This window comes from Caretta caretta, chromosome 11 (assembly GCF_965140235.1).
Source record: "Caretta caretta isolate rCarCar2 chromosome 11, rCarCar1.hap1, whole genome shotgun sequence".
NCBI classification, from domain to species: Eukaryota; Metazoa; Chordata; order Testudines; family Cheloniidae; genus Caretta; species Caretta caretta.
The window spans coordinates 25983023-26010361 of record NC_134216.1 but is presented as its reverse complement, the minus strand read 5'-3'; the positions used below and the strand labels follow the sequence as shown (position 1 = coordinate 26010361).

Sequence of the window (27339 nt, the reverse complement as noted above, 5' to 3'; positions counted from 1 at the left end):
TTTTTTTTAAATTACAAGTGTGCCCAGCAATGACAATGAGTGCATTTAATAATCTACAACATTAAACAGACCAAAGAAGGTAAATACCGACTCCAGGGTATACACCTGTAAGGCAGTACTTGCACATGTTGGGTGTGCTATGGCATCATGGCCAGTTCAAACACAACCAATTGCATTTACTTACACCTAAAATGAGATTTAAAATAATGGATTTTTGTTTAGATTTTCAAAAAAATGTGAATTAGCCTTCCTGATGAGATTTTTCTGAACAGGTTGCCAAGGATAGATCCCCCTACTAGTTTAGAATAGTTTTATCGATTTGAATGTTTTGTTCCAAAACATGGACCTTTCATTTCAAGCTGAAAAAAGTTAAATTGCCCAGATCAAAATGATTTAAACTAATACAACCCACTCTGAACCACTATAGTTACCAAAAAAACCTCTTCCACACGTATGTTTGGAAAAGGGGAAACAGAAGCTATCCAGAATATTTTGGAAAAGTCTTCTCTCCTAAACATACAGAAACTGTATTCTGAACAATACTGCAAAACCATTTCTTTAGAATGTTAAACCAACTTACGCTGTGTTACTTCCATCTCTGGAAAATAGAAAAAACGTTCATTACACATGTTGCCTTCACAGCAACAGAAGAACACATCAGGGCTGTCTTTCTTTTCTATACAATCAGTCCTGTAAGAGAGCAGCAGAAAAGTCATTTTTGTTCATTTAAAACTGACTTCCTTTGTACAAGAGCAAATAATTGCATAATTAGATACAAATTTAACTTTGGAAATGAACTTTTGAAAATTGTGATCCACCAGACTAAGATGGCGTTCTCAATTTAGCATAGTATTCTGATGAGAAAAATATTTCAATACAGATCTACTTCCATTTGCAGAAATATAGCATTGATGAACCATGATGACAGAGATATTCTTCCTAACCTTGCAAGTTGCAAACATGTTAGCATCCCAAGAAAGCCACCAGCAAGCTGGGTTTCAAAAATTCCTCTTGCAAGGGGAGGGAGTGGTTTGGGGGAGGTTTTAACAATCCATGAACCCAATTTAAATGTGGCATAATAAATAAAATGAGTACTTTGAATGCCTTGAGTTTATCCACGAAACCCTCAGTGCGAGGCTTATGGGGGAAACACCCTTTAAAAGGAAAAATACAGGCAATTTCTGTGCAGCCAAACATTAACTTTGCCCAGAGCCAGAGCTTATTGCAGTAACAATCTACACTATGACACATCAAAAGACGTGCCATAAATTGGTGAGGAAAAACCACCAAAAAAACCCCTAAGAACTCAGGTTTCAGAGTAACAGCAGTGTTAGTCTGTATTCGCAAAAAGAAAAGGAGTACTTGTGGCACCTTAGAGACTAACCAATTTATTTGAGCATAAGCTTTCGTGAGCTACAGCTCACTTCATCGGAATCATACTGTGGAAAGTGTAGAAGATCTTTTATACACACAAAGCATGAAAAAATACCTCCCCCCACCCCACTCTCCCGCTGGCAATAGCTTATCTAAAGTGACCACTCTCCTTACAATGTGTATGATAATCAAGGTGGGCCATTTCCAGCACAAATCCAAGGTTTAACAAGAACGTCTGGGGGGGGGGGGGGGGGGGGGGGAGGGAAAAACAAGGGGAAATAGGTTACCTTGCATAATGACTTAGCCACTCCCAGTCTCTATTCAGGCCTAAGTTAATTGTATCCAATTTGCAAATGAATTCCAATTGAACAGTTTCTCGTTGGAGTCTGGATTTGAAATTTTTTTGGTTGAAGAATTGCAACTTTCATGTCTGTAATCGCGTGACCAGAGAGACTGAAGTGTTCTCCGACTGGTTTATGAATGTTATAGTTCTTGACATCTGATTTGTGTCCATTTATTCTTTTACGTAGAGACTGTCCAGTTTGACCAATGTACATGGCAGAGGGGCATTGCTGGCACGATGGCATATATCGCATTGGTGGATGTGCAAGTGAACGAGCCTCTGATAGTGTGGCTGATGTGATTAGGCCCTGTGATGGTGTCCCCTGAATAGATATGTGGGCACAGTTGGCAACGGGCTTTGTTGCAAGGATAGGTTCCTGGGTTAGTGGTTCTGTTGTGTGGTATGTGGTTGCTGGTGAGTATTTGCTTCAGGTTGGGGGGCTGTCTGTAGGCAAGGGCTGGCCTGTCTCCCAGGATTTGTGAGAGTGTTGGGTCATCCTTCAGGATAGGTTGTAGATCCTTAATAATGCGTTGGAGGGGTTTTAGTTGGGGGCTGAAGGTGACGGCTAGTGGCGTTCTGTTATTTTCTTTGTTAGGCCTGTCCTGTAGTAGGTGACTTCTGGGAACTCTTCTGGCTCTATCAATCTGTTTCTTCACTTCCGCAGGTGGGTATTGTAGTTGTAAGAATGCTTGACAGAGATCTTGTAGGTGTTTGTCTCTGTCTGAGGGGTTGGAGCAAATGCGGTTGTATCGCAGAGCTTGGCTGTAGACAATGGATCGTGTGGTGTGGTCAGGGTGAAAGCTGGAGGCATGTAGGTAGGAATAGCGGTCAGTAGGTTTCCGGTATAGGGTGGTGTTTATGCGACCATCGTTTATTAGCACTGTAGTGTCCAGGAAGTGGATCTCCTGTGTGGACTGGACCAGGCTGAGGTTGATGGTGGGATGGAAATTGTTGAAATCATGGTGGAATTCCTCAAGGGCGTTGGAAAAGAAGCCCACCTTGATTATCATACACATTGTAAGGAGAGTGGTCACTTTAGATAAGCTATTACCAGCAGGAGAGTGGGTTTGTGTGTGGGGGGGGGGGTGTGTGAGAAAACCTGGATTTGTGCTGGAAATGGCCCAACTTGATTATCATACACATTGTAAGGAGAGTGATCATTTTAGATAAGCTATTGCCAGCAGGAGAGTGGGGTGGGGGGAGGTATTTTTTCATGCTTTGTGTGTATAAAAGATCTTCCACACTTTCCACAGTATGCATCCGATGAAGTGAGCTGTAGCTCACGAAAGCTTATGCTCAAATAAATTGGTTAGTCTCTAAGGTGCCACAAGTACTTCTTTTCTTTTTTCCTAAGAACTCAGGAGAAGAAAGGTAAGACAACGGAAGTTGTCTCTATACCAGAGAACAAAAAATAGTGAAGAATTCTAGAAAGAGTTTGAATCTGTCGGAGAAAATCGGTGAAGGCTGCTGTTTTATATACAAATATAAGACTTGCTTATTATAATTGCAATTTACTGTTTCTGCCATAATGCAGTCATTGCTTGGTATTCTTTGACTGGCACTATTTGGCGTTTGGTATACCATAAGCTTAAAAGTTTAATGAACTGCAATAGTCCTTCACCAACTAATAAAGTTACATACAACAGATATTATAATGCTTCAATTACAACACTGTATTCAGAAATCTTGTATTCTGATAATAAATATAAGTGATGTCCTGGCACAAAGACAAAAAAGTATTATTTGTTTACCGAAATGCACTAGATAATATTGATCTATTACCATAAGCAATGGTTATTTAACAACCAGAGTGAAGTTTTCTAAAATTTATGAAGTTTTAATATCTTGATGATTTTGTTCACTAAATGGTGTGTATAGTATGCTACAAAGAAAAAAGATTAGCATTCTCTCCTACTTCTTCACCCTTTTTTCTGTGTTTATTATATTTAAAGACACTTCCTTAGTTCCCTTTATTTCTCTAGAAAATTTAGGGCTTATCAACATCCGTGGAATTGCACCAGTTAACTTAGAGCTTGTCTACACTTGAAAGTTAATTTGGATCAAGGTAGAGAGTGAATTTGCAGTGTAACAGCTATTCCTGAACAACTCCATGTTTAGATAAGCCCTTGAGATTGACTCATCTGTTGAAAAAAGACTAACCGGTACAAAAACCGTAAACGTTCACATGGGGTAATTTAAACCTGTCTTAAAAGAAAAAGCCACTCTTACACTGAGAGGAGATTATCCACCTGGGGATGTAATAGTTTAACTATGCTAGTGCAATTTTGTTTACTCACAAAGTCTTACTCCTCCTTCTCTTCAACTTTTCACTGCTCCCACACCCTTTGACTTCTCCTTCCAAAATCTTTTTTCATCTTCATAGGCAGCTTTGAGTGAGGCATTTCCAAGCACTCTTGAAAATTTCTAGCTCTGCTCTCATTTGTAATCAGTGCCAAAATTCTCATGGATTTCCAGTGAGTATTAGGCCAACAATAAGCACTGTAGAAAATCCCTCCTTAAAGTTTTAATATTTGATAGTAATATCATTAAATCTCAAATTGTAAACCTACCCCTCCCTCACCCCTGGAAAAGGAACATAGTTTAACTACCTCCCCACAATGGCTGAAATACAGTTCTACAATACTGTACACAGCCATTAACAAGGTTTCATAAAAACTGCCTTTTTCTCTTCAGCACAGCAACACTTCAGTCAGAGAGGGGAAACTACTCTATAGATGCTTTGCTACCGCCTGAGGAACTCGCAAATCAGAATTACAACTTTTCCTTAAACCGCATTTTACTGACAAACTTAAAGCTATAAAACCTCTTTATGAGGTAAAGAGGACTACAATGAATATCACTTTCCTCCACTGATACAAGGAAAGTTGAATTTTTTTTTTTACTTAAAGATATGAAGATTTGTAAGTTACTTTTTTTTTTTTAAAAGGTTTTGTTCAAGCTTTTTGGAAACATTTTAGTAATGCGAATACAATACTATAAATTTAATGCATTCTTTTCTTCCTTCTCCTTCCTCTCCCAACATTGGTATAAAGACAAATTTTGTAGTTTCAAAAGAATTCTTCAGAGTACAGTGATCAATTAGACTGTTGTGATCTTTAGCATTTGGCCTAGGACCCAACCAATGCCTACTGATATCCCAATACAACTATGATGTGTGTGTTATTGCTTACACATGTCTGTGACTAGCAATCAGCTACACAAAATAGGCCAGGATTTCAGAAATTATGAACACACTGAAGCTGCCACCAGCCTCAGTGGGAGCTTCTAGGTGCTCAGAAATTTTGACAATCAAGTAATATATTGACATGTCTGAATAATGGTTTAGGGTCCAGTGAGAGCTGGACTTCTAAGTAAATGCTTTTAAAATTCTACCCCAGGAGTATAACTTAGGCACTAGTTTGAATACTTTACTTTAAATCATTCAATAATAAGCAGCACTTTTAAAATAAACTTTAAGGCACTAGAAGGGAAAATTTAAAAAATATGAATGCTTAAAGTTTGTCACTTCAATGGAAGATGGAAGTGTTCAGCCTCTCTGAAAATATGTTCAACTGCAGTACAAGCTGTGTTATCTGGCATTTTATCAACTGGAAAGCTCTATAAACCAGTATTTCTGATCTTCATTGAAAAGTCTGGTTTATAGTCCGGTTGGTGTTGGTCCAGGAGGCTCCCTACCTCGGTCCTCAGAAGCAGCGACATGTCCCTGCTGCTCCTAGGTGGAGGAACGGCCACAAGGGGTTCACAGTGTGGGAGGGGGCGCAGGACACGGGCTCTGGGAGGGCGTTTGAGTGCAGAAGGGGACTCTGGGCAGGTACGCGAGAGAGGGTGGGGGGTGCCAGATCTGGGTGGCGCTCACTTCAGGCGGCTCCTTGCAAGCAGTGACCAGTCCCTGCTGCTTCTAGGCAGACGCGTGGCTAGGTGGCTGTGTGTGCTGCCCTGGGGCAGTGCCTGGGGGTAGAGGTGTGGCTAGGTAGAAATTCCCGGAACCAGTGCTCAGGGCAGGAGCAGAGACAGCATACAGAGCCACCTAGTTGCGCCTCTGCCTAGGAGCAGCAGGGACAAGTCACCACTTGTGGGAAGCCACTCCAGGTCAGCACCCCGCACTCCTTCCCACACCCGAGCCCCCTCCCGCACCCAAACTTCCTCTCAGAGGCCATGCCCTGTGCCCTAACCCCCAGCCCTGAACCCCTCCCACACCCAAACTCCCTCCCACTTAGTTAACAGGAATTTATTTTTTTTTTAAACTTACTGGCACCCTCCATTCTTCCAACATGCCAGATAAAGTATTTAACTACAGTAAAAGCTTTGTTAACAAATTTAAGTGGGAACTGTAGGCACCTAAAATCCAAAAATTCTGGTTTATAATAAATATAGTGAACAACGTATGTTTGGTATCCTGCAATGTGTCTCCTAACTAGCCACTTTTTTGGTAAACGTAGTTTAAAGCTTTATACATAAGATAGTTAAAATTTTCTCACCTATCATAACAGTTGATATCATCCAGCCAACAACCTTGTTTCACAATATCAATTGATCCAGAAATATTCTTCCATGTAGCGAAGCAGTGTCGTCTTTTATCTTTATCACCATAACAAGGTTCAATGCCACTGCGATTTGTTTTATCCTTTTCCCAATTAGCATTATAGTAGATGCATTCCTGTGTTTCCGATCTGCCTAGTATGGCACCTATTTGGAATTAAAAATAATTTAATGTTAAACCACTGGATTCTGAAGGCTGAAGCACATTTGAACATTAAAAATCAGGCTCCATATAAGTTCCTTATATTGATTCCATTATTAATATTCAAGTTCTATTCTCATTAATTGTTTTTATATTTAAAGTTAGCATGCATTCTAAACAGGTGCTGAAACAAAACAATAGCTAAAACAAATGGTCTTCTGTTAAATTTCATTATATAGCCTGAACGCATAGCTTGTCAAGATTTGTAGAAAAGCTGGATAATATTTCTTACCAAATAAGGGACAAATTTTGGCACAGCTTCTCATTACATGGCTGTAACCAAAGATTTTATTGGCTAAAGGACAGAGCTTAGTCAGTAAGTATTAGTCAAATAATGGTGGTCTTAAATTCCAAAGCAGCATTAGTTAGCAGAATTTACCCAGTTTTCAAAGGCTGCCTCACTTCCTTGTCTTGTGTTGTGTTGCGTCACATGTAAAGAAAACGACGGCAATTCATTTCATTTCATCTTAAAATTATTCAAATCAAGCTAAGACCAAATGGCTATTCAGTTTCACCCACACCCTCTCTCTGAGGTAGTCAACTTTAACACTGACCACTAAGTGCAGACAGACACTTCACAATGAACACCCTTTACATCATTCTGCTCTGTCAAGGGAGGGATTAAAGAAGAGGTGGGCAAACTATGACCCTCCTGCCCAGCCCCTGAGCTCCTGGCCCGGAAGGCTAGTCCCTGGCCCCTCCAATGTTGTTCCCCCTCCCCTGCAGCCTCAGTGCACCAAGCCGCCGGCACAAAGCTGGACTGAGGATTGCACTCTCAGCAAATTTGCGGATGATACTAAACTGGGAGGAGTGGTAGATACGCTGGAGGGGAGGGATAGGATACAGAAGGACCTAGACAAATTGGAGGATTGGGCCAAAAGAAATCTGATGAGGTTCAATAAGGATAAGTGCAGGGTCCTGCACTTAGGACGGAAGAACCCAATGCACAGCTACAGACTAGGGACCGAATGGCTAGGCAGCAGTTCTGCGGAAAAGGACCTAGGGGTGACAGTGGACGAGAAGCTGGATATGAGTCAGCAGTGTGCCCTTGTTGCCAAGAAGGCCAATGGCATTTTGGGATGTATAAGTAGGGGCATAGCGAGCAGATTGAGGGACGTGATCGTTCCCCTCTATTCGACATTGGTGAGGCCTCATCTGGAGTACTGTGTCCAGTTTTGGGCCCCACACTTCAAGAAGGATGTGGATAAATTGGAGAGAGTCCAGCGAAGGGCAACAAAAATGATTAGGGGTCTGGAACACATGACTTATGAGGAGAGGCTGAGGGAGCTGGGATTGTTTAGCCTGCAGAAGAGAAGAATGAGGGGGGATTTGATAGCTGCTTTCAACTACCTGAAAGGGGGTTCCAAAGAGGATGGCTCTAGACTGTTCTCAATGGTAGCAGATGACAGAACGAGGAGTAATGGTCTCAAGTTGCAGTGGGGGAGGTTTAGATTGGATATTAGGAAAAACTTTTTCACTAAGAGGGTGGTGAAACACTGGAATGCGTTACCTAGGGAGGTGGTAGAATCTCCTTCCTTAGAGGTTTTTAAGGTCAGGCTTGACAAAGCCCTGGCTGGGATGATTTAACTGGGAATTGGTCCTGCTTCGAGCAGGGGGTTGGACTAGATGACCTTCTGGGGTCCCTTCCAACCCTTATATTCTATGAAAGCTCTGGGTGGCCGGGTGGCGCAGTTGCAGAACCGCAACCTGACCTGGTGCTCCAGGCAGCGCGGTAAGGGGGCAGGGGGTATGTGGATAGGGGTCGGGGCGGTCAGAGGGCAGGGAACAGGAGGGTGTCAAGAAGGAGAGGAGGGGTTGGATGGGGTGGCAGGGGGAAGTCTGGGGACAGGGAGAAGGGGTGGTTGGATGGGGCAGGGGTTCCGGGGGGCAAGTCAGGAATGGGGAGTGGGGGGGGTTGGATGGGGTGGCAGTCAGGGGTGGGAGGTCCAGGGGTGGTCAGGGAGCAGGATGGTGGTGGTGGGGCAGGAGTCCCGGAGGAGGGGGGGCGGCATCAGGGAGCGAGAAGCGGGGGGGTGGGGGGGGAGGGGTTGGATAGGAGGCGGGGGCCGGGCCAGGCCTGGCTGTTTGAGAAGACACAGCTTCCCCTAACCAGCCCTCCATGCGATTTTGGAAACCTGATGTGGCCCTCAGGCCAAAAAGTTTGCCCGCCCCTGGATTAAAGTATAGGTACTGTAGGCCTTTGCCTAAAACCACCCCCTCCATCTCCTAGGGTCATGTGATTACTTCATTAGCTCAGCTCTTAAAAAAAGTTTCTAACCCTTGCAGTTGTGAAGAAAAGCTTGAAAAAATAACCCAACTAATGGCATAGAGTTCACCTACATTTGAGCTAAGAGGTATGCTTCCTAGCTCATGTAGATGTCCCCATGCTAGTTCTGCTCCAGCAAGCACACTAAAAATAGCAGTATAGCTATGGTAGCATAGGCTGCTGCCTAAGTATGTACCCAGGGGTTGCAGGCTGATGTTTAACTTAGTTTTCAAGATACTGTTAAACTCTTAGACAGGAACCTCACATGGTTTGAATGTGGGTAGGATTCCCATCTCTTTGTCTGTCTACAGGAAATTAAATACCAGAAATGGGTGGCAAAGCGTTGGCTTTGGGGGCAAAGTCAAATAAGCTGTTTAGGAAATAATTTTCAGTGTGACCCAGACAAATCTAAAGTTTCCAGAGGTCAAACTTCCTGGTATCTTAAAAAATCCCAACCAACAGTTTTCACCTCAGATGTGAAGCTATGCTTGCCTCTTATGAATCAAAAAGGTACTATTCTCCATATGTGGTTAACCTTGTTCCTTCAAAATAATGGTCTTGTTATATTGTAAACCTTAAAAAGAGGTGAAATGCTTATACATAAAATCAAAGAACGCATGACTAGGTCTTCTAACTTTATAGGAACTATAAAGGGTTTGTTTGGTTTCCTTTCCAAATGATTGTCACACTCCAGAAATGTAGATTACATAGCACAAGGGGGAAAGACTATTTAAAGCTGGTCTATGCTAATCATTTACAAGACTGCATGCATGTTGTGTTCAGTACCTGCCTGAAACATCTGTGGTAGTTACCCTTATGTAAATAATCAACAATTCATAGTTGAATTAATTTGCCCAGAACCACAATCTATTGATTGGTTGAGATCTGAGAAATACTGTCCAAGATAGAAACAGAACTGAAAAGAATTTAAGAGGTAAATTAATAAGCTAGAGCTTTCTGGACTCAAAAAGAGGTTATCCTAATTATATTACTTTCCAATACTGGTCTATTACACTTACCAAATGGGCAAATCTAATTTGTTGGATTTCAGCTTTAAGAAAAAACTAACTGGTACCTCAGCAAGTTAATACAATTGATCCTCAGTTCACGCCTACCCTTACCCAACAATAACTGTTGATGAGAGGTTGAAGGGGAACACACACACACACTTTTCAAAAGAGCCATATCTCTCAGCATGTTTCCTGTGCCTCCTCATGCTTTTTGCGTGAAGGCATAAGTGGCCACAACCCTCTCTCAGTTCCCTAACAAGTCAAAGTCCAGAGGAGATGAGAACTCCAAAAACCACAGATGAAAGTTGGGTTGAAGGGTCCACCCTGAAAGAATAATAGTTACTGAAGGGTAAGAAACCCCTCTCACTGAGTGAGAGTTTGGATTCCACTGTAGGTGACCGGCAAACAGTATCCCCTCAGGATGATGAGAGTGAGGAGTTTTGGCAGCATCAGTTGAACAATGATTGTAATATTTTCTTCCACTGGTTTTCAGTCAGCTTCCAGTGCAGTTTAAGAGCCTTAGTCCTAATTTTAAAGGTTTCGGAATAGCAGCCGCGTTAGTCTGTATTCGCAAAACAGAAAAGGAGTATTTGTGGCACCTAAGAGACTAACCAATTTATTTGAGCATGAGCTTTTGTGAGCTACAGCTCACTTCATCGGAAGATTTTAAAGTAACTAGTGCATGAATCCCCAGCTATATCCAAGACTCATTGATCTACTGAACACCAACCATTACAGCCACACTCAGGGACTATATATATATATATATATCTCAAAGTCCACGATGAAACATGCGAAAGTTGAGAACAAAACAAACATTCTCCGTTCCATAGCTAGAGCCTCTCACCAATCTTCCAGAAGAGATCAGGGAAATCTACCTTTAGGAAATGCTGCAATGCCTTCTTCTTTGAAAAGGCCTGCCACCGTAAGTGACACAATTCAACCCCCCTCCAAAAAAACCCCAACAACAAAAAACACCACGTACCCCAAGCAGAGTTCTGACCCCAAAAAAGGAGGACATGCCAGAGGCTCCATGAAGTTCACCATGGAATTTGCTATTGATTTTACATGGAAGGCACTCGGATACTATTGAGATGGGTGGCAGTATAAGACCGTAAGATAATAATGTTTCAGACCAAAATGATGACAGCGATGGTAACAGAACCCAGATTTTTTTTACACCAAATTCCATGCTTTGTTTACTTTCATACACTGTGTAAAAAATGGGAACTAGAATCTTTTACATTCCCCTGAAATAGAATAAACTGAGCTTCATAAACTAATTACTCTCAAATGATCTGACTATTAAGTGGACAAACAAGCATGATGAGAGCAAAAAATCCACAAATATTAGGAGCAATGACTCTCTGGATATAGTCTTCCTGAAGCAGAAATAAAAAAGTTAGCCTACCTAAGAGACCAGAAAGGAACTGATTGATTAGGTGTTTTGCTACATTCTTGAGGACTTCCTAGTACTGGTTGGTAGCTGCTGTTTTAGCATTCTGAGCTTATGAACTGTACATAAGTACTTAAACTGGCAACTCTAATTCAGGTAGTTCCTGAGCATTACATAGGTATTTGGGATATATTTTGTAGAGAAGACCTTCAAGGTTTAAAAGTTTTCTTTTAATTGAAGTCATTTCCCAGTCTTCAGATTAAATGAATAAATAAGAATTAGAGTAAAAACCTAGCATAGTCACATAAAAGTACTCTAAAATAGAGGACCTTATCAACTCCTTTTCCATGCAACCACGTGCTGCCATGTGTGAAAATATCCAAAATTCTTTCAGCCTTCAACAGGATGTACTTCTTGAAACTAAGTTCCTTTTACCACCATTTGCAATTGTGTTAAACAAAAACATTACCAGACATTTCTCCTGTTTCATCATCAAATCAATCCGTACACCACAAGTTCCAACATAAATCACTAACAGATATTTCTCATGTTCAGTGTTAAAAAAATAAAATAAAATTTGAAAATGTGATTCACTTCCCTACACATACAAACAACAATATGACACACACAAGTGATGGACACTCTTATCACTCTCTCCAGACAGTCTCTGGAGAAGAAACTTGCACATGGGTGAACATTTCAGAATTTCATCATCTCTCACCCACCAACAGAAGGTGAATAGCAGCTTTTTACAGCCCAATCCCTACAATGGAAACAGAGTAGGAAGATGTGAGGAGTTAGACTGAATACTTCAGTGTGATCCTTACAGACACAGAAGATGAAAAATGAAGACATTATAAATTGATTTGGAGTGCACAGCACATGACTCAGACAAAATTCTCCAGCAACACAATAAGTATGCACTGTAGAAGAAACACTAGAGCTGGTTATTAATGAATCAATACAATATTCCTCTTTGCAAGACTGTGTGTGGGAACATTTGTTTTACAAAACATCACCACAGATCTTTCTTGTAGAAGTTCAGAATTCAGATTTTAATTGTTTTAAATAAAAGTTATAAAGATGTTGAAACTACACTTTCAACATCTTTAATGTTAAAACAACACAAACATATAATTAACCAAGAAGTCCCCTCCAATATAAAACGCTGATTCAGGAAAACCTTATTTTGGATAGCACTTTGGCACATGCTTAAGTTCCACTCAAGTCAATAGGACTTATGCACTTAAGTGTCTTGAATAGGGATGGTCTTAAACATAGTCTAAACTGATTTCCTGATTTGGAGTCTTAAACTTGTGCAGAATCTTGCTGAAGCTAATGCTGTTAAATTCAGGATTATATTGCTTTGCTCATTCTGGTACCATATGAATGTTTAAGAGAAATAGTAGCTCAACACTTCACAAAACAGCCACTCCATATTAAACCTCTCAGTGCTCGTCCTCAGTGGAAACCTGCACACCACCTTCAAAAGAGGAGCTCGAAAACTTAAATTCATAACGCTACTAGACACTAAAAACATGGACTTGACAGTGCTTTTTTTGGCTCATTGCAGCAACTTGTAACAAACCCTGCCACCAACTAACCCTCCATCCTCTTAAGAATGCAGAGGTGTTAACTGCCCACATCATTTTAAGGGCTCTCCTATAAACATGTGAGCCCTTGATGTTTAATCTGTCCCAGCGTTTATTTACGTTGGACACTCATTTCCTTCTCCATACCTGGAAAAAAAAATGATGAAGCTTGAAAGCGTGTCCCTTCCACCAACAGAAGTTGGTCCAATAAAATATATTACTTCACCTACCTGGTCTCTCTGTTAGAGAAACAGTCATGCCAAATTGTGCTTAGCTATATGATATCTAGTTAGGATTATGATATTCTGTGCAACTCCATTAGGTACAACAAGGCTTGGCTTTACAGAGTGCAAGTCAAGGAAGAATTTGGCCTATCTGAAGAAAAAAAAGTTACTTTATTCAACTACTAGACTGTCTTTGTTTACTTAACCTTACAGGAGAGCCCTGAAATACAGTTTAACCCAAACAAACAAACAAACCACACACACACCAATGAACAGCTTTTATGCTCTAATTTCAATGTGTTAATACCGTAAAAAATATTTTACCATGATTCTATGAAAATGAAAGCTTCCCAGGAAACTTAGATGTGTGTGGAGAGACTAAAAAAGTTCCACCTGATTCTCTCCCTCAAAAAAAAAAAAAAAAATTACATCAAAATTGGACTAATTTTCTTATTACACTGAGGTCCAAATTATTTTATCATTTTTCTGGGCTGACCAACTAGGCAAGTTATTTATTTCTCCTCTAATATGGAACACTTACACAAAAGTTCATGAATATACAGTGTTCCTCTACAAACAAAAGGCTTGGGAATTTAACTATTTACTAAAACCAGAGAAATACCAGCTTCCTGTTTATTGAGAGAGCATTAAGCTCTATCATATTACCCATCCCACACAAGTTTCTATTTCCTACTCATGGGAGAATTCTGCGCCACTGCGCATGTGCAGAATTCATGTATCAAGCAGAATTTTTTTTTTGGCAGAAAATACATTCTGCTCCAGAAGTGCTGCAGTTCTGTCTTTCGCCTACCAGAGGCCACTGTGATGCCAGAACAGCCAAAGGCATGAATGTAGCAGGCTGTTCTGGTGCCAGAGTGGCCTCTGGTGGGCAAAAGGCAGAACTGCAGCACCTCAGGGGCAAAATGTATTTTCTGTGCTCGTGCAGTGGCACAGAATTCCCCCCAGGAATAGATGCAGGGACAGGGCAGATGTGCCTGACTGAATGGGAAAGGCTTGTGATCAACCAGGTTCTGCATGGGGGAGACTCCCTATCCTGCCCCTCCCCACCAAAAAAACCAAAAACAAACAAACAAAAAACAAAACAAAACCGCTGTTCCATACTTCTTCCCCACCCCTGCACTCAGCAACCCTCCAGGTTCAGTCCAGGCTCCTTCCCTCTCCCTCAATGCCTCTGTCAAGGTTCCTTCCCCACTCTGAACTCTAGGGTACAGATGTGGGGACCTGCATGAAAACCTCCTAAGCTTACTTTTACCAGCTTAGGTTAAAACTTCCCCAAGGTACAAATTATTTTACCCTTTGCCCTTGGACTTCCACTGCCACCACCAAACGTTTATCTGGATTATTTATTAGGAAAGCGTTGTTTGGAAACATCTTCCCCCTAAAATCCTCCCAACCCTTGCACCCCACTTCCTGGGGAAGGTTTGGTAAAAATCCTCACTAATTTGCATAGATGACCACAGACCCAAACCCTTGGATCTTAAGAACAATGAAAAAGCATTCAGTTTCTGAAAAGAAGGATTTTAATAGAAGTAAAAAGTAAAAAAGAATCACCTCTGTAAAATCAGGATGGTAAATACCTTACAGGGTAATCAGACTCAAAACATAGAGAATCCCTCTAGGCAAAACCTTAAGTTACAAAAAAGACACACAGACAGAAATAGTCATTCTATTCAGCACAGCTTAATTTCTCAGCCGTTTAAAGAAATCGTAATCTAACGCATATCTACCTAGATTACTAACTAAATTCTAAGACTCCATTCCTGTTCTGTCCCCGGCAAAAGCATCACACAGACAGACACAGACCCTTTGTTTTTCCTCCCTCCTCCCAGCTTTTGAAAGTATCTTGTCTCCTCATTGGTCATTTTGGTCAGGTGCCAGCGAGGTTATACTAGCTTCTTAACCCTTTACAGGTGAAAGGATTTTTCCTCCGTCCAGGAGGGATTTTAAAGGCGATTACCCTTCCTTTATATTTATGACAGCTTCCATTACCCCTGAAAGTCCCAAGCCTTTGCACTGCTTCTGATGGGTACAGGAAATACAGTTCTGTATTGTAATTTAAAAAAGAATTACTCTAAGTTCTATATTAATATGCCTAGTAAGGAATCTATTTGTCAAAAAAAAAAAAAATTAACAATACGGACCAAAAAAAGATTCTGGTACATACATACTTGCTGATAGATATTTTGAAATAAATTACCAAAATAATTGAAACTGGCATGATTATACTGTGTTATTTCGACAAATAAAATACGAAGAATTTTGCAGAATTTTAAAATATTGTGTGCAGAATTTTTAATTTTTTTGCAGCAGAATTCCCCCATGTAGTAAACATTTCCCTAGAGATGTACAACAGAACCTCAAGACATCTGCTTGCAGCCTGATGTCCCACTGTTCAAAGACCTCTCCCCACCGACAAAACCTAACCCTCTTCACGGAGAACTGTGGTATACAAACAACCTTTTTCTTTTCCTTTATGGTTCATGTAGAGGGGCTGTGCTATAACAAAACAAATGAGAGAGAGGCTTATATCACAGTTCAGGTGTGGCAATCCAACAAGGCCAAAGCCTACGTTTTCTATATTTGCCCTACACGTGTGTTAAGAGGTTCAGTCACATCCCAGGAATAGGGTGCAAAGTGGTGGCACTAATGCATCACAACCACAATACAGAGGACAAGCTTTCCTCCCATTTCAGCCGAAGAGCCTTGAAGAAACTGCTCCTAAATTAACTTTTCCACCCAAACTAGGGCTCAAAGTAAGCCAACATATTATGTTTTGACACTTCTCTGGTGACCCTAGACTTTCCAGAGAGACTGGAAATAAAAGTTTCAATTCAAGCTCTTACATTGTTCCATGTACGAACAGATATAGTGCTCCCTTCCTAAATCTGCAGGGGACAGCGTCAGCCACATTCACTTCATTGAGATTAACAATACAAAACTTAATGCCGGCATTTCATTACTACAATTTTCTTGTTTGATCACTGAAGTAAAAATAGCCAGTTAAGTTTTTCTAGCATAGCTAGATATACAAGCTAAGATGCAGGCTGATACTCTGCACATTCAGTATGGCTCTCCACACACTGAGTCTCTTTTTTCTGGAATGCCAAAATAGTAATTGCTACAGACTTCAACATTATATGTAATAAATCCAAATAAATAACTTAATTCAGTATTAACGTTGCATGGTTCAACACTGAAAGCAGGCAGTACCAAAGTTCAGCACAAATGTGCAACCTTAACTCTCCTCCCTTGTTTGAATGTATTTACAATAGCCTTATCTAAATTAAATAGTCATTTATTTGTCTTAGCCATCTGCCGCATCTTGCCATACATATAGCTTGTAAGAGCTTTGGGGCAAGGATGGTCTTTTTCATTGTGTTTATATAGCATCTATCACAATGGGGCCCTGATCACTGATGGGATGTTGATGCTACTGCACTATAAACAGTGTCCTATAACAATTTGATCCTACAAACTTCATACGTTGCATCTTGATATATATTTTTATTAATTTTATTCACACACTATTTTCACTGTTACAATGGTCTTGTATTAACAATTTTTGACAATTCTAAATGTGAAGTTTTAATTTCACAAGACTATTCAATGTCTTAATGTTCAAATACTAATTCTGAGTACTGAATGTTCCTTCTTAAAATTGAGAATTTGCATCCTACTGATTTTAAAGTTAAATATATTTCTAAATAAGCAGCTAACCAAAACAAAAAAAATTTTTTTTTAAAGGTGACAAAACTACATTTCCAACAGCAGTGCATTTAATGAAGCATCACCAAGAGAGAGAGTTTATATAGAGGGGTAAAACAAAATTGTTTTGTTCTGCTGGTTGGGGGACATGGACTCCATTTTCAGTCCAGGTCTCTTGCTCCCCAAAATGGAGGTGGAATATGAATTCTACAGAAGCAGAACACCAAGCCCCAATTCAGAAAGGTAATCAGATGTTAACAATTGTATTTGTTTAGCTTCTTACACCATGTGAAGTGCTGCAGTATAACTCCTTTACCCTATTAAAGCCTGAAGGCAGTGCTGTTCAGTCATCCTCAACTACAGGAATAGGGGCTAGAAAATACAATCTTGGTGGTACTGGAGGAAGTGACAGGCAAGTGGGTCAGTGGTATCAGAGCTCTGATAAACAAAACAAAAAAAACACCACAAGGATAGACTACCAAAATGAGGGGGAGAAACCAAAACATCAGAGACTGAAGTAGAAGTCAAATATCTTTAGGCATAGTACCAGCACATAAGGAACAAAAAAATTATAATGGCAACATTTTGAACTAATTTTTTTGGTGCATTTAAGTGACTGTTTATTACAGTGAAGTTACACTTAAAGTATCTAAACAGAGCTGAATGTTCAACTCAAGGTTTTTGGGAGGCAGAAGACTATTTTTTGCTGCTTGCTGAACATGTAAAACATAAAAGCTCTCCTAAATAGCAGTTTTTACTAGGACAATTGCCCTCACACATACATAAATATAATAAAATATATATAAAATCAGAGTTAAGAATTTTCTGAGGTTAAAAATGGAACATGATAAATGTAGTACAACTGTTTTAATTAAGGATCAAAGCTGTAACAGAATGCAGACAGACAGTCTAGACTGTCTACTTCAGAAAGCCTCTGAAGCATATAAAACAACATCTGCAAAGAACATTAATCACATTTTAGTCCACAATCACCTCCTAAATCAAGAGAAACAACTTTTACTTAAAACACTGTATATACATATGATAAGCCAATTTTTTAAATAAAAAGGTATGCTTAAGTTACTGTAATCAATGACCAATAATTATCTATGCAGACTCAAAAAAGGATAAAATATAGTTAGATTTAAAATATGCTTAATGGAACATTTAAATCTGGAAAAAGTAGTTCCCTTTGGAGATTAGGGGGTTGGAGCAAGAGATCCACTGAAAGCTACTACAAAACCATTTTTGCACTGGTCCTACAGTACAACAATTGTTTTAACATCATAAAAAACAGATTTACTCTCGTGAAAATAGAACACTCATGTCATATAATGCACTATGCAGCAATAGTACGGAAAAATGCACAGGTTCAATGATCCTTTTTCCAGGCAATGTCTCTATTAAAGAGACCTCAGAATCCAGATAGCTTACCTTTAGCCAAGATGGATTGATTTTAATCGTGTTTTCCATATGTACTTTTTAATTATTTTCCTAAAGAAACATCGATTCTCATCCACTAGTAACCGCTAAAACACAATTTGCAACTAAACATAGCCTTTAGATTAAATACTATGCTTCTTTTTGCAAACCACAAGGGCTACCTTTATTTAGCAATTATACAGCAGATCTCAAAGAAAAGTAAAGAACCTGAATAAATGTATTATGGTAACTGATGTATTTCTTATTTACCAGATTAATTTTTAAACTCATGATTTGTGTCAAGTTCTATTTGTATTGATATTGAAAATGCACAAAGACAGCATTTTAAAAATTACTTAAATAAGACTCTCTTAAGGGTGCAGATACATAAGAAATCAAAATATTTTGAATTTAAAGCCAACTAATTTATTAAACAAAAGGAAGCATTACCTGTAGCTAGTAAATTGAACTGATGGTGTCAAAAAAAAAAAAAAAATGTTCTTCAAGATTTAAGAATGAGCCTCAAGTACACAACAATAGTTCTGGACCAGTAACAGGTGCAAGGGCCTATTCTGAAGCCAATGGTGCTAGAAACAGAGCAGCTTATCGATGCTTGTCTGAAAATTTCCTTTTATTCATCAGAAAGGCCCACAAATTAATCATGTAACTTCAGCCTGTTTGCAGCACAGAGGGACAGAATCACATCTGTCCACTATTAGCATGGTGGGAGTAACCTACCCACTGCAGAACCCCTCAGATTGACTAATTCCATACCTGCTGCCACAGATATAGATTCATAGTTTAAGGCCAGAAAGAACCATTACAATAATCTAATGTGACCTCCTATACAACAGTCCAAAGAACATTACCCATCAATTTTTGCATCAAGCCTACAACTTCTGTTGGAGCTATAGCCTATCTAATTTTATGAAGATATGAAGTCTTAACACTGCAGGTAATAGAGAACAGCCACATATCTAAGTAAGCTGTTCAAATGGTTAATTACTCTCACTGTTAAAAAAATTGCACATTATTTCTAGGCTAAATTTGTCTAGCTTTGGCTTCCAATTATTGAATCTCATCATGCCTTTTTCTTCAAGATTAAGCAAACCATATACTATCAAGAATCTCTCATATACAGGTACTTGTAGCAGTATTCAAGTCAACTCTTAACCTTCTCTTAGATAAAGTGAATAGAGACTAAATAAGTTCAAGACATGTTTCCCATATGTCAAATAATTCTTGTAACTTTTTTCTGAACCCTTTATAGTTTGTCAGCATCCTTTTTGAAGTGTAGATATTGAAACTGGACACCCTATTTTAGTAGCAACCACACTAGTGCCCTATACAGAGATTCTACCAACTCGCTACTCCTAGTTAATATTCCCATTTATATATCCATCCTCTGAGCTACAATATCAGAGCGGGAGATCATGTTCAACTGATTATTTACTGTCTTTTTCTGAGTCACTTTTTTCGGGTGTAAACCCCTAATTTTACTAGTCTGCCCTACGTTGTTTGTTCATATTATATAAATAAATAGACTTGCATTTGGCAGTATTAAAATTCATGTTTAAATGAGTCACTGTACAAAGTGATCCATGTTGGTTTGTGTAGTTGGCCTGGCCACACCATTATTTACTACTCCACCAATTTGTATACTTTTTATATTTTCTTCCCTATCACTGATTAAGATGTTAAAAAGCACTGGGTCAAGAACAGATTTCTATGGGATCTCACTGCAAATACCCCCTTTAGATGAAAATTCCCTATTTTACAATTACTTGTTTTCATCTTTGGAAAAAATGGCCTTTTAAAGCATGTGTATATGTAAATTGCTGACAATATATTCTGTTTTCACATAGCAAGTGAAATGAGATTTTTATTATTTGCAGCTAGGCAGCCATCAATTTCTCTTTATCAATAAGAGGTCTAACAGAATAACTAACACACAAAGTAACATATACTTTAGAAACTCCAAGGATATTTTAATCTAGACATTAAAACAATTTTTTTTAAAAGGACTTAGTTTCATTCTTCTAAAAAGTACAACCAAACAAGATAGCATATGTTCTCCAACAGAGCTATCAATCTTTGTCCCACTTCTTAAAATGTTGCCCCAGCAAAGAGTAGGGGCAGAGGGGTCAGATGTGGACTTTCCTAATGGAATTTTTCAGGTAAGCAAGAGAAATACATTTTTTTTTGGTGCAGGAAAGTACACATACCCACAATGGCATTTTAAGAAACATGTGTAGGCAAGAACAATTAGATACCAATATTACATGGGCAGCTACCAGATTCCCATATATTTAGGCTACTTTAACACTTTCATTTATAAAAAGATTCTTGCTACTTTTTTTCAGAAGCTCTAACACCTAATTGCCTTGAAATAGACCCATAAAATATTTTAAAATTTTATTAATATAAAACATACCTAACTCTTATATAATGCTTTTCATCACTAGCTCTCTTTACAAAATGGATAGTCATAACATTTTCTCTCCCTTACAGATGGTGAAAAGGAAAGGATAGTGCAGTGAAGTGACTTGCCCAACATCACTCAAGAGGTCAATGGCAGAGCCAGGAATAGAACCCAGGTCTCCTTAGTCCCATTCTAGTGCTCTATCCACAAGACTACACTGCCTTTCAAATATGACAACATGAGAGCTTATGTGCAGTTTTCTTTGTCCTATGAAATTCCATTCAGGAATAGAAGAGTTCTGAACTATTAAAGTCACCATTTTCCTTCTCACTTTAGGTCCTGATAATTTTGGCACTATGCTAAAGTCAACTGCACATGAAACTTAAAAAGTAAGGGCCACCCCACAGCCAAAGCAGAGGTAGCAGCAAGCTTCTGGGAACCACCACAAACACTTGTAGCATCAGGGTTGGGGGAGAGGAGAGAAGAGGAGGGGGACAGACTCCATTCCCACCCAAGCCCGGCCATATGGCCCCAAGACCTTATTCCTATTTCAGGAGAAACAACAAGGTGCAGGAGTTCACCCAAGAAGGGAGGGTACTAGGCAGCAGTTAGAGGCAGTAGTGAACAAAGAAAAAAGCCGACCTCTTCCTGGCAAGTGCATGGGACTAGCGGCCAATTTCTCCTGCTGCCAGAATGTATATGCACAAGGAGCAGAAGTAAGGTGGCACAGATAACCATAAAATACAGTTCCCAAACTTTTTGCCAACATGACCCAATTTTAATAATTTATTTCCTTCCCAGGACCCCAAGCAGCAATGACGACGCTATTCTGATGAGCATAATGGTGTCCTTCATACAGTGTGAGCCTGCACGTGGACCGTGTGTGATGTCATGCTGTGCATTCTCCACACAGCATGACCTTGTATGTATGGTGCATGCGAGGTCAAGCTGTGTGGAGAATCCCGTTTGGTAAAGCAAAATGGCATCCCCGTGCAGTGTGACCTCATATATACCATGTGCATGAGGTCATGCTGTGTGGGACAAATTGGCATCCTCCACACACTAGGGATTGCTGCAACCACCTTTGCCGATGCAGTCACAATCCAGTTTTGGAACCTCTGCTATAAAACTATCATTTCCTAACTTATGATGCTTACCTTTGCAACCTAAATAACTCTTAATTTATGTTTAGTTATATAGAGACTTTACTCAGCTTTCTAGACATTACTACCTGCAGAATCCTTCTACCAAAGCATGCATCAAAAAGGACACCAAAATCTATCTTGTAGAATTTATTCCTACATAGATATCCTTCCCCACCAGCCACCCTCCTTTTTGCAATGGAGACTCTCTGCTCAGGATGTTGCTGTTGCCTTTAGAGAATAAGCTCTGCCTCTTGAAAAGAGGGAAACAACTCCAAAGGGCTCTAAGTTTTCAGATGGCTGGGTTGGAGCATGAGGACTTTGAAGCCTTCTGGCCCTTTGAAGCCAGGAAATTGAGGATGAAGAGATCATCAACTCTTCAGAAGGATAATGTGAGGTCTACAGCGCTGTGTGTTTGGTGCTCAAAATCTAATTTGTTAGCTAGTCCCTCTAATGCAGTGGTTCTCAAAGCCGGTCCGCCGCTTGTTCAGGGAAAGCCCCTGGTGGGCCAGACCGGTTTGTTTACCTGCCGCATCCGCAGGTTCGGCCAATCGCGGCTCCTACTGGCCGCGGTTCGCCGCTCCAGGCTAATAGGGGCTGCTGGAAGGGCGGCCAGCACATCCCTTGGCCCGCACCGCTTCCTGCAGCCCCCATTGGCCTGGAGTGGCAAACCGCGATCGGCCGAACCTGCGGACACGAGAGATAAACAAACCGGTCCGGCCCGCCAGGGGCTTTCCCTGAACAAGCAGCGGACCAGCTTTGAGAACCACTGCTCTAATGGATACAACAGTATCACTATTCTTCACTTATCTTTGTAGAATAAGGACTTAACCTTGGGACATGGAAGCAACATTCTAGATATAACAGAATTCTGAGACACTTCTCACCAAGGCAGAAGTTATTGGGGAGTGGGGAGGAAGGAAAAGGCAGAGGTGTACTTTGGTGACAGCATTTAGAATTAAGTTAACATTCCAACGTTGAGTCCCGTCCTCCCCCATGCCCGCGAACCCAAGTTCTGGAGGATAGGAGAAATCAATGAAGCTGCTCTAAGGAAGTGTTGAATGTACTCATGGAAATAAATCTGCCTGCTGCTTGTAGACTTAGTGCTGCTTCCTGGCCCTTCCGTGCAGAAAAAAGCTAGTATTTACATTGATGAATCTGCAAGATATGACTGACCCTGGCCTTAGCTGGAAACAACAGACTCTCCTTGCATCAGGACCCAGAGTAACACATACTAGGAAAGTGGCTGGTCCGTAACACGGGGAATCTCTCCTGCCAGCGAAGCTACTTGCTCCTTGAGCTCAAGTGTTAGAAGTTTTATATGATCCCAATTTCAAACTCTACCAATGGATCAAGGAGGCTGTCACTATACATGCACCCAAAAAACAAAAGGAGGCAGCCTCCTTCCCTGAGGTTAAGAAAACTTTGGCAGACTCTAACAGCTTACTTCTGTTCCTGGGGAAAGTCGGCTGGTAGAATATCCAGAACAGTGTCTTATAACACCTGTTAGGAAACCAGTGGGAGTTGGAGCAATCCCAGAAGGGGGAAGAGAAGGAAGATTTCTTTGGCTCCGATAAGGGCATCTTTTCATCATGCCAGTCTTGACCAGAAGCTTTTTGCCCCTAAGTAGGGTGACAATGAGACTATGGTTTGTTTGTAACTGCTTACTCTAGAACAGTACCCACAGAGTTCTTCTGCAAGTGAGTTTATTGGTGAGCAGGAACAAGTTTTCAGGAAAACACATTGAAAAAATCCACAAAAAGGCAGAGGTAGGCCTTGAGATTCCTCAGCACCTCTGAATCGATAGTTTAAAGCTAGACAGACATGGCAAAATGTATCAAGATAAGTCTTGACAACAGATCCAGGACTTTTGGTATATAAAGTCATCAACTGGCTTGCTCTTCTGTTTCTCAAAGGAGCATTTCCTCCCTTTCCTCTAAGCTCTCAAAAAAGCTTAAAACAGCAAATGATAACTAACCATGGCCGAAGAGTAAGAACAGGAGGACTGACAAAAGGAAGATGCCTCAGTACGGACACCTTGGCACTGCTCCCTCCCTCCATCCCGCCAAAGACGACAAGGCTTTCTTCCGGCAACTCACAGAAGTTACTAGATCGCAGGCCCTGGTTCTCATGGGAGACTTCAAATCACCCTGATAACTGCTGGGAGAGCAATACAGCGGTGCACAGACAATCAGGGAAGTTTTTGGAAAGGGTAGGGGACAATTTCCTGGTGCAAGTGCTGGAGGAACCAACTAGGGGCAGACCTCTTCTTGACCTGCTGCTCACAAACCGGGAAGAATTAGTAGGGGAAGCAAAAGTGGATGGGAACCTGGGAGGCAGTGACCATGAGATGGTCGAGTTCAGGATCCTGACACAGGGAAGAAAGGAGAGCAGCAGAATACGGACCCTGGACTTCAGAAAAGCAGACTTTGACTCCCTCAGGGAACTGATGGGCAGGATCCCCTGGGAGAATAACATGAGGGGGAAAGGAGTCCAGGAGAGCTGGCTGTATTTTAAAGAAGCGGGTCCACGCATTCCTAGGCGTGGTAGGCTACTACCGACCGTTTATTCCCCACTTCGCCACTAGGGCAAGTCCCCTAACGGACCTGGTGAAGTTTCGAGGTCCAGACATGGTAAAGTGGACTGACGCAGCAGAGGAGACATTTACAAACCTTCAGACGGCCCTCTGTAATGACGGAGGGCAACAAAAATTATTAGGAGTCTGGAACACATGACTTATGAGGAGAGGCTGAGGGAACTGGGATTGTTTAGTCTACAGAGGAGAAGAATGAGGGGGGATTTGATAGTTGCTTTCAACTACCTGAAAGGTGGTTCTAAAAAGGATGGATCTAAACTATTCTCAGTGGTAGCGGATGACAGGACAAGGAGTAAGGGTCTCAAGTTGCAGTGGGGGAGGTTGAGGTTGGATATTAGGAAAAGCTTTTTCACTAGGAAGGTGGTGAAACACAGGAATGCGTTACCTAGGGAGGCGGTGGAATCTCCTTCCTTAGAAGTTTTTAAGGTCAGGCTTGACAAAGCCCTGGCTGGGATGATTTAATTGGGGATTGGTCCTGCTTTGACCAGGGGGTTGGACTAGATGACCTCCTGAGGTCCCTTCCAACCCTGATATTCTATGGTTCTGTGATTCTTTTGGCCCAATCCTTAAATTTGTCTAGGGCCCTCTGTATCCTATCCCTATCCTCCAGCGTATCTACCTCTCCTCCCAGTTCAGTGTCATCTGCAAACTTGCTGAGGATGCAATCCACACCATCCTCCAGATCATTAATGAAGATTAAAACTGGCCTGAGGACCGACCCTTGGGGCATTCCACTTGATACCGACTACCAACTAGACATGGAGCCATTGATCACTATCCGTTGAGCCCGACAATCTAGCCAACTTTCTACCCACCTTATAGTGCATTCATCCAGCCCACACTTCTTTAATTTGCTGACAAGAATACTGTGGGAGACCGTGTCAAAAGCTTTGCTAAAGTCAAGGAAAAACACATCCACTGCTTTCCCTGCATCCACAGACCCAGTTATCTCGTCATAGAAGGCAATTAGATCAGTCAAACATGACTTGCCCTTGGTGAATCCATGCTGACTGTTCCTGATCACTTTCCTCTCCTCTAAGTGCTTCAGAATTGATTCCTTGAGGACCTGCTCCCTGATTTTTCCAGGGACTGAGGTGAGGCTGACTGGCCTGTAGTTTCCAGGATCCTCCTTCTTCCCTTTTTTAAAGATGGGCACTACATGAGCCTTTTTCCAGTCGTCCAGGACTTCCCCAGATTGCCACGAGTTTTCAAAGATAATGGCAATGGCTCTGCAATCACATCTGCCAACTCCTTTAGCACTCTCGGATGCAGCACATCCGGCCCCATGGACTTGTGCACGTCCAGCTTTTCTAAATAGTCCCTAACCACCTCTTTCTCCACAGAGGGCTGGTCACCTCCTCCCCATGCTGTGCTGCCCAGTGCAGTAGTCTGGGAGCTGACCTTGTTTGTGAAGACAGAGGCAAAAAAAGCACTGAGTACATTAGCTTTTTCCACATCCTCTGCCACTAGGTTGCCTCTCTCATTCAGTAAGGGGCCCACGCTTTCCTTGACTTTCTTCTTGTTGCCAACATACCTGAAGAAACCCTTCTTGTTACTCTTGACATCTCTTGCTAGCTGCAACTCCAGATGTGATTTGGCCTTCCTGATTTCACTCCTGCATGCCCGAGAAATATTTTTATACTCCTCCCTGGTCATCTGTCCAATCTTCCACTTCTTGTAAGCTTCTTTTTTGTGTTCAAGATCAGCAAGGATTTCACTGTTAAGCCAAGCTGGTTGCCTGCCATATTTACTATTCTTTCTACACATCGGGATGGTTTGTCCCTGTAACCTCAATAAGGATTCTTTAAAATAAAGCCAGCTCTCCTGGACTCCTTTCCCCCTCATGTTATTCTCCCAGGGGATCTTGGCCATCAGTTCCCTGAGGGAGTCAAAGTCTGCTTTTCTGAAGTCCAGGGTCTGTATTCTGCAGCTTTCCTTTCCTCCTTGTGTCAGGATCCTGAACTCGACCATCTCATGGTCACTGCCTCCCAGGTTCCCATCCACTTTTGCTTCCCCTACTAATTCTTCCCCGTTTGTCAGCAGCAGGTCAAGAAGAGCTCTGCCCCTAGAAATCTGATGAGGTTCAACAGGGACAAGTGCAGAGTCCTGCACTTAGGACGGAAGAATCCCATGCACCGCTACAGACTAAGGACCGAATGGCTAGGCAACAGTTCTGCAGAAAAGGACCTAGGGGTTACAGTGGATGAGAAGCTGGATATGAGTCAACAGTGTGCCCTTCTTGCCAAGAAGGCCAATGGCATTTTGGGATGTATATGTAACGGCAATGCCAGCAGATCGAGGGACGTGTTCCCCTCTATTCGACATTGGTGAGGACTCATCTGGAGTACTGTGTCCAATTTTGGGCCCGACACTACAAGAAGAATGTGGAAAAATTGGAAAGAGTCCAGCGGAGGGCAACAAAAATGATTAGGGGACTGGAACACAAGACATATGAGGAGAGGCTGAGGGAACTGGGGATGTTTAGTCTGCGGAAGAAAAGAATGAGGGGGGATTTGATAACTGCTTTCAACTACCCGAAAGGGGGTTCCAAAGAGGATGGATCTAGACTGTTCAGTGGTAGCAGATGACAGAACAAGGAGTAATGGTCTGAAGTTGCAGTGGGGGAGGTTGAGGTTGGATATTAGGAAAAACTTTTTCACTTGGAGGGTGGTGAAACACTGGAATGCGTTACCTAGGGAGGTGGTGGAATCTCCTTCCTTAGAAGTTTTTAAGATCAGGCTTGACAAAGCCCTGGCTAGGATGATTTAGTTGGGGATTGATCCTGCTTTGAGCAGGGGGTTGGACTAGATGACCTCCTGAGGTCCCTTCCAACCCTGATATTCTATGATGACTCGTTGGATCACTGGTCTGATCTGAAAGGATCATTCCTATATTCCTTGTTAAGGCACTCCTCAGTTTTCTTTCCCTGACATATGCAGCAGACTCTAGATCAAATTTTACCTCCGACTGAAGTTGAGTCTCTCTCTTATTAATGCTTGTAAAGTTCTCTAAAGGCCTTGGACAGATAGCAATTTCATATTGTAAAAACATTTTGCACTAACTA

At 41.3% G+C, this 27339-nt stretch overlaps 1 protein-coding gene across 2 annotated transcripts in view; it reads right to left on the bottom strand.

Annotated features, from left to right (window-relative positions):
• Window positions 1-27339, bottom strand: part of ACVR2A (activin A receptor type 2A) — a 117429-nt gene that overhangs the window by 55211 nt on the left and 34879 nt on the right. For both annotated transcript variants that reach the window (XM_048870251.2, XM_048870252.2), the window contains exons 2-3: window positions 6217-6424; window positions 581-690 (exon numbers count right to left, since the gene is read on the bottom strand). In XM_048870251.2, coding sequence (XP_048726208.1) covers window positions 581-690; window positions 6217-6424 — 318 coding nt within the window. The remainder of the gene's footprint in view (window positions 1-580; window positions 691-6216; window positions 6425-27339) is intronic.